The sequence below is a fragment of the Etheostoma cragini genome, chromosome 12 (genome assembly GCF_013103735.1).
Source record: "Etheostoma cragini isolate CJK2018 chromosome 12, CSU_Ecrag_1.0, whole genome shotgun sequence".
NCBI lineage: Eukaryota > Metazoa > Chordata > Actinopteri > Perciformes > Percidae > Etheostoma > Etheostoma cragini.
In genome coordinates, this window is record NC_048418.1 from 49,045 (window position 1) to 56,410 (window position 7,366).

The 7,366-nt window shown below is 48.6% G+C and overlaps 1 protein-coding gene across 2 annotated transcripts in view; it reads left to right on the top strand.

The window, feature by feature from the left end:
• Nucleotides 1-694: 694 nt before the first annotated feature.
• Nucleotides 695-7,366, top strand: part of dnajc1 (DnaJ (Hsp40) homolog, subfamily C, member 1) — a 9,899-nt gene continuing 3,227 nt past the window's right edge. For both annotated transcript variants that reach the window (XM_034888454.1, XM_034888456.1), the window contains exons 1-9: nucleotides 695-971; nucleotides 2,253-2,354; nucleotides 2,487-2,533; nucleotides 3,398-3,563; nucleotides 3,786-3,874; nucleotides 4,086-4,179; nucleotides 4,965-5,049; nucleotides 5,366-5,523; nucleotides 5,664-5,783. In XM_034888454.1, coding sequence (XP_034744345.1) covers nucleotides 783-971; nucleotides 2,253-2,354; nucleotides 2,487-2,533; nucleotides 3,398-3,563; nucleotides 3,786-3,874; nucleotides 4,086-4,179; nucleotides 4,965-5,049; nucleotides 5,366-5,523; nucleotides 5,664-5,783 — 1,050 coding nt within the window. In that variant the 5' untranslated portion in view covers nucleotides 695-782. The remainder of the gene's footprint in view (nucleotides 972-2,252; nucleotides 2,355-2,486; nucleotides 2,534-3,397; nucleotides 3,564-3,785; nucleotides 3,875-4,085; nucleotides 4,180-4,964; nucleotides 5,050-5,365; nucleotides 5,524-5,663; nucleotides 5,784-7,366) is intronic.

A 7,366-nucleotide genomic window follows, 5' to 3' on the forward strand; every position in this document is an offset into this window, starting at 1 on the left:
CGCCGTGTGGTAGGACGCATCCCTCCAGGCCGCCGTGTTGTAGGACGCATCCCTCCAGGCCGCCGTGTTGTAGGACGCATCCCTCCAGGCCGCCGTGTTGTAGGACGCGTCCCTCCAGACCGCCGTGTGGTAGGACGCGTCCCTCCAGGCCGCCGTGTTGTAGGACGCGTCCCTCCAGGCCGCCGTGTGGTAGGACGCGTCCCTCTAGGCCGCCGTGTGGTAGGACGCATCCCTCCAGCACCGCCGTGTGGTAGATGTGGCGGATGTGTGTGTATATATACATATATGTATATATATACGTATAAGTATATATACACACACGTATATAATATAAATACAGCTGGACATGATGGTGTCCTTCTTTACAATAACTTTCTGTATCACACTATGACAAAATAACGTTGAAAAAAGTTATAAAAACATCAGAAAAAGTTGACTAAAACATTATTCAAAAAATCAAAACAAAAACTTTTTTTAAATGCTGAAAAGTGACCAAAAACTAGAAAAAGCGACAAAATAATTTTAAAAAACTTCCAAAAAGTGAAGAAAAAAAAGGAATAAACTTGACATAAACGTGGCCAGAACGCCAGAAAAACCTAAAGTTGCAGGTCGACGGCACGAGGGTTGTGATGTCGAAGGGGGCGCTAAATAAAGAGGAGTGTATAACTCGCAGAGGCTTTTATTGTGACAGCTTCGTGACCCGGAAGCTGCGGCGGAGTTTCCGGTCCTGTGAGGCTGACGGTAGCAGAGTCTCGGCGCCGCGGTAGCGTGTTATCGGTGATATGCGGCTGTTCCTGGGCCCCTGCGGGCCCCCGCTGCTCGGCCAGGTCCCCTGCGTGCCCCCGCTGCTCGGAATGGTCCTGCTGCTGGCCGCGGCCCCCCCTCTCTGGGCCTGGGACGCGGACCTGGAGTTGCTGGACCTGGTGGAAGAGATCCCGCAGAACTTCTACCAGTTCCTGTCCCTGGACCAGGTCCGTGTGCAAAACCTCCTGTTAGAAATGGAACTGGGTCGTTTCTGTTCCTGGACCAGGTCCTTGGCTCCTGTTAGAAACGGAACCGGGTCAGATTCGGGTAAAAGTGTGGCTCAGGTAGCCTCGGGGATGTGATCCAGTGCAGGGATGTTGCTAGGTCTCAACCGCTTCACGTGTCTACGTCAACTCGGGCGCACTGCGCATGCGCTAAACCAGCCGTTACTACAGTGTTTATGTTGTTAGCCATGTTGTTAGCATGTCGATTAGCTAGTTAATCTCCTCTTTTTATTTAACTTGTGACCTAAAGAAACATTAAAGAATAAAGTCGGGAAGAAATTAATTAAAGGAGAGAAGAAATTAAAAGGTTAGCTCCATCAAGCGATACACGTGCTAACGGTTTCCATGGTTACAGCTGCTAACAGCAGAGTGCCACGCATACACAGAGAGGCTAAGCTAACGTTAGCTAGCAGCTTGTCCAGTTCCACATGGTAACGGCTAAAAGCTGCTAACCTGTCTGTCTCTCTAGCCTGTCCTCCTGTCTGTCTCGCTAACCAGTCCTCCTGTCTGTCTCTCTAGCCTTTCCTCCTTTCTGTCTCGCTAACCAGTCCTCCTATCTGTCTCTCTAACCAGTCCTCATGTCTGTCTCTCTAACCTGTCTGTCTCTCTAACCTGTCTGTCTCTCTAACCAGTCCTCATGTCTGTCTCTCTAACCTGTCCGCCTGTCTGTCTCTCTAACCTGTCTGTCTCTCTAACCTGTCTGTCTCTCTAACTGTAACCTGTCTGTCTCTCTAACCTGTCTGTCTCTCTAACCTGTCTGTCTCTTTAACTGTAACCTGTCTGTCTCTCTAACCTGTCTGTCTATCTACCTTGTCCACCTGACTGTCTTTCTAACCTGCCCTCCTGTCTGTCTCTCTAACCTGTCTGTCTCTATAACTCTAACCTGTCTGTCTCTATAACTCTAACCTGTCTGTCTCGCTAACTACCCTGTCTGTCTCTCTGACCTGTCTGTCTCTTTAACTCTAACCTGTCTGTCTAACTCTAACCTGTCTCTCTCTACCCTGTCTTCCTGTCTGTCTCTCTAACCTGTCTGTCTCTCTAACTCTAACCTGTCTGTCTCTCTAACCTGTCTATCTACCCTGTCTGCCTGTCTGTCTCTCTAACCTGTCCTTCTGTCTGTCTCTCTAACCTTTCTGTCTTTCTACCCTGTCCTCCTGTCTGTCTCTCTAACCTGTCTGTCTTGCTAACTAACCTGTCTGTCTCACGGACCTGTCTGTCTCTCAGGATGCGTCTCCATTAGAGGTGAAGAAGGCGTATCGGCGCCTGTCTCTCTCTCTGCATCCTGATAAGAACAAAGATGAAAATGCTGAAACTCAGTTCAGACAGGTGAGACACTCTTAATGTCCTCTGCTGTTAACCCCTGTCAGGGTTAATTAACCATTAATTAACCATTAATTAGTCATGAATTACTTTTTATTATCTCATAACTGAGTTCAAGGTTCAGACTCTGTGTTTCAGCTTGTCGCCATTTATGAAGTCCTGAAGGACGAGGAGCGCCGACGCAAGTAAGTCTCACGGAAACATCTGGATCACACAAACATCTGGATCACACAGAAACATCTGGATCACACAGAAACATCTGCATCACACAGAAACATCTGCACCACACAGAAACATCTGGATCACAGAAACATCTGCATCACACAGAAACATCTGCACCACACACAAACGCCTACACCACACAAACACCTGCACCACACACAAACATCTGGATCACACAGAAACATTAGCATAACACAGAAACATCTGCACCACACAAACACCTGGATCACAAAGAAACATCTGCTTCACTCAAAAACATCTGCACCACACAGAAACATCTGCACCACACAGAAACACTCAGAAACATCTGCATCACACAGAAACATCTGGATCACACAGAAACACCTGCACCACACAGAAACATCTGCACCACACAGAAACATCTGCACCACACAGAAACATCTGCACCACACAGAAACATCTGCACCACACAGAAACATCTGCATCACACAGAAACATCTGCACCACACAGAAACATCTGCACCGCACAGAAACATCTGGATCACACAGAAACATCTGAATAACTCAGAAACATCTGCACCGCACAGAAACATCTGGATCACACAGAAACATCTGGATCACACAGAAACATCTGGATCACACAGAAACATCTGAATAACTCAGAAACATCTGCATTACTCAGAAACATCTGCGCCACACAAACACCTGCACCACACAGAAACATCTGGATCACACACAAACTGTGTGTGTGTGTGTGTGTGTGTGTGTGTGTGTGTGTGTGTGTGTGTGTGTGTGTGTGTGTGTGTGTGTGTGTGTGTGTGTGTGTGTGTGTGTGTGTGTGTGTGTGTGTGTGTGTGTGTGTGTAGGTATGATGACATCCTGGAGAACGGGCTCCCTGATTGGAGGCAGCCCGTCTTCTACTACCGCCGCGTGAGGAAGATGAGCAACGCAGAGCTGTTCTTCCTTCTCTTCCTCATCCTCACCGTGGGACACTACGCTGTCCTCTGGTCCATCTACCTGGAGAAGCAGCTGGTGAGACAGCTAGGGTACAGACAGACAAGGGACAGACAGACAGACAAACAGTCATGGGACAGACAGTCAGAGCACAGCCAATCGACAGTCAGAGCACAGCCAATCAGAGGACAGCTCTCAGCTTACAGCCAATCAGAGCACAGCCAACCAGAGAACAGCTTATAGCAAATCGGACAAACAGCTATGCGAGTAACAGTGTTCTCTTCCTCATTGGTATTTCAGGATGAGCTGCTGAGTAAGAAAAAGAAAGAGAAGAAGAAAAAGCTAAGCTCCAAACCTCCAGACGAGCTACGCTACGCCGCACACGACAGGTACACATGGCGCTATATAAGTCAAAGTTATTATTGTCATTATTATTACTTCCTGTTAGCACACATAACACTTACTGTTGGTAACATCCTCAGGTACACATGCTACTTCCTACTTATAAATACATACGTACATACATATATAGATACTTATACATATACACATACACATATTATACATAAATAACGTCCCATGATGCCCTCTGTGTTTCAGAGCGTGCGAGCGTCCGCACTGGCAGGACATCCTCCCTCTGAAGCTCAGCATCTGGCTCTACCTGTCCATCAAGCACCTGCCCCACACCATCCAGGTAGGTAACGCTAGGCTAATGCTAGGCTAACGCTAGGCCGCATCTTGCTCTAACTGTCCATCAAGCACCTGACCCACACCGTCTAGGTAGGTAACGCTAGGCTAATGCTAGGCTAACGCTAGACCGCATCTAGCTCTACCTGTCCATCAAGCACCAGCTCCACACCGTCCAGGTAGCTAACGCTAGGCTAACGCTACGCCGCAAAGTTTAGCCCAGCGACAGCTGGTCAGGGTACCGTTAACGTTAGCCCATCAGCTGTCTGTCTTGCTCTATCTTGACCTGTCTCTCTCTCTCTATCCTGACCTGTCTGTCTCTCTATCCTGACCTGTCTGTGTTTCTCTATCCTGACCTGTCTGTCTCTCTATCCTGACCTGTCTGTTTCTCTCTATCCTGACCTGTCTGTTTCTCTCTATCCTGACCTGTCTGTTTCTCTCTATCATGACCTGTCTGTTTCTCTCTATCCTGACCTGTCTGTTTCTCTATCACGACCTGTCTGTTTCTCTCTATCATGACCTGTCTGTCTCTCTATCCTGACCTGTCTGTTTCTCTCTATCCTGACCTGTCTGTCTCTCTATCCTGACCTGTCTGTTTCTCTCTATCCTGACCTGTCTGTTTCTCTCTATCCTGACCTGTCTGTTTCTCTCTATCCTGACCTGTCTGTCTCTCTCTATCCTGATCTGTCTGTCTCTCTATCCTGACCTGTCTGTTTCTCTCTATCCTGACCTGTCTGTCTCTCTCTACCCTGACCTGTCTGTCTCCTGACCTGTCTGTTTCTCTGTGTCCAGGAACTGAAGCAGTACTATGAGGACTACCAGCAGATGAAACAGCAGCAGAGAGAAGAAGAAGAAGCAGAGCAGGAAGTTGTCACAAGTAAGCACTTCCTGTTTATTAATATCATATAACAGAATAAAAATAATACTTCCTGTCCCTGAGGCTGTCCTTCCTGTCCCTGCCGCTGTACTTCCTGTCTCTGATGCTGTACTTCCTGTCTCTGATACTGTACTTCCTGTCTCTGAGGCTGTAATGCCTGTCTCTGATGCTGTACTTCCTGTCTCTGATGCTGTACTTCCTGTCTCTGATGCTGTACTTCCTGTCTCTGAGGCTGTCCTTTCTGTCTCTGAGGCTGTCCTTCCTGTTTCTGAGGATGTCCTTAGTGTCCCTGAAGCTGTCTTTCATGTCTGTCCAGGGGAGCGGCGTCCAAAGGTAAAGAGGGTGAAGCTGGAGTTCCCGGTGTACGAGCTGCAGACGGACAAAGTCCAGCGGCACCAGCAGGACACATCCATCGAGGACATTGAGGACCAGATGGACGACTGGCTGCAGGAACGCAGGACCGCCCGCAAGAAGGTACTCTTAGTACTCTGGATGGTACTCTGGGTGGTACTCTGAGTACTCTGATTACTCTGGGTGGTACTCTGATTGTGTTTGTGTGTGTTGGTGTGTGTGTGTGTGTGTGTGTGTGTGTGTGTGTGTGTGTCCGTCCTCAGGCAGCAGACTGGACCAATGAGGAGATCAGCCTCCTCTGCAGGTTGATGGTTAAATTCCCTGGAGGAACTCCAGGTCGCTGGGAGAAGATTGGTCATGAGCTGGGGCGCTCTGTGAGCGATGTAAGTCTGCTGTTACCACAGGGACCATGACCCTTACATAAATATATACTATAGATTACCAATTTGGGTGGCAGTAGCTCCGTCAGTAGGGAGTTAGGGTTGGGAACTGCAGGGTCACTGGTTCAAGTCCCCGCCCAGACAAAAGTAGGGTGGTGGACTGGTAGTTGGTAGCTAGATGTCATCAGGCGGGGGTGATGTCATCAGGCGGGGGTGATGTCATCAGGCGGGGGTGATGTCATCAGGCAGTACCCATCGTTCATTGGTTGTTTCTTAACCGAATACTCTCCCATACAATTCATAAACAGCAAAAGGTTAGCCAATTTAACCATCAACATCATTATTCCAACAATTCCACAAGAATGAAAGTATAACACGTCCAAACACATTTCCAGTATAAGAACAGAGAGAAATATGACTGTACTGAAATGTAAAAAGAAATCAAAATAAAGACAGTAAACAAAAATTCAATGTGTTGCTAAAAAAATAGATATGATAAGGTGGGCAGTTGTGGCCAAGTCCCTGCCCATCTTCCCCTCGTGGCTCCCAGCTCAACCGGAACCATACCCCCCCCCCCATGCAGGAGGTCTTGCTATTTTGCGCTCCTCCTTTCAAAAGCCTGTTCACCCCCCTCTTCCCATGGGACTGGATGCTCTGTGAGGAGGATCTTTGTTGCCTCTTCAGACCACATCCGGCCTCAGGGTTGTCTAGACAACCTGGGGGACCACAGCCTTCCTCCCAGGTGGACCTCCATGTCCCATGATTGGGCCTTTTGTAGCGGACTAGTTCTTGTTGTGGTTGGTGGCGTCCCCCTCCCTTAGAACTGGATTGATGTTGTGTTCTGAAGAGTTTGGCGTTTTGTTTTCCTCTCCTGCTCTTGATTGGATTCTCCTCTATCAATGGAAACACTTCCTCTTGCACATGCAGCTTGAACCTCTTGAACCGTTTCTGATCACCATACTCCTGGATTCCTTTGGCTTGAACTTCATTCTGGCCCACGTTGCCATGTGGTGCAGAGTAGTTAGCACCCACCTTGCCTCCATATGGCTTGTGGTCGTCCATGTAACCTGTTATTGCTTGTTGTCGGATGCCTGACTCAATTTTTGGACCCCGGGCTTCCTTCTCTGCAGCTGTTATCAGGAGGTTCATTCCCGTGACGAAGAGAATGGGGGAGATTGTGCAGCCAGTTACGATACCCTACGCTTTGCCACTGAGTTGTAAAATGTGCTGTCTTGAATCTTAGCTGTATTCCACAGGCCCATTCCTCGATAAAGAGCTTCTCTAGATTAGTCAGGTTTCTGGGCTGTTGCTGAGAAACATGGAGTTTGAGCTCCCTTCAAAGATTCTCTATTGGGTTTAGGTCTGGAGACAGGCTAGGCCCCCCCAGAACCTTGATCTGCTTCTTCCAGGGCCGCCCCCCCACCCACGGTTCTCCTGGCTGTGGTCTTCGGGTCATTGTCATGTTGGAAGATCCAGCCTCGACCCATCTTCAATGCTCTAACTGAGGAAAGGAGGTTGGTCCCCAAAATCTCCCAATACATGGCCCCGGTCCTCCTCTCCTTAATACAGTGCAGTCGCCCTGTCCC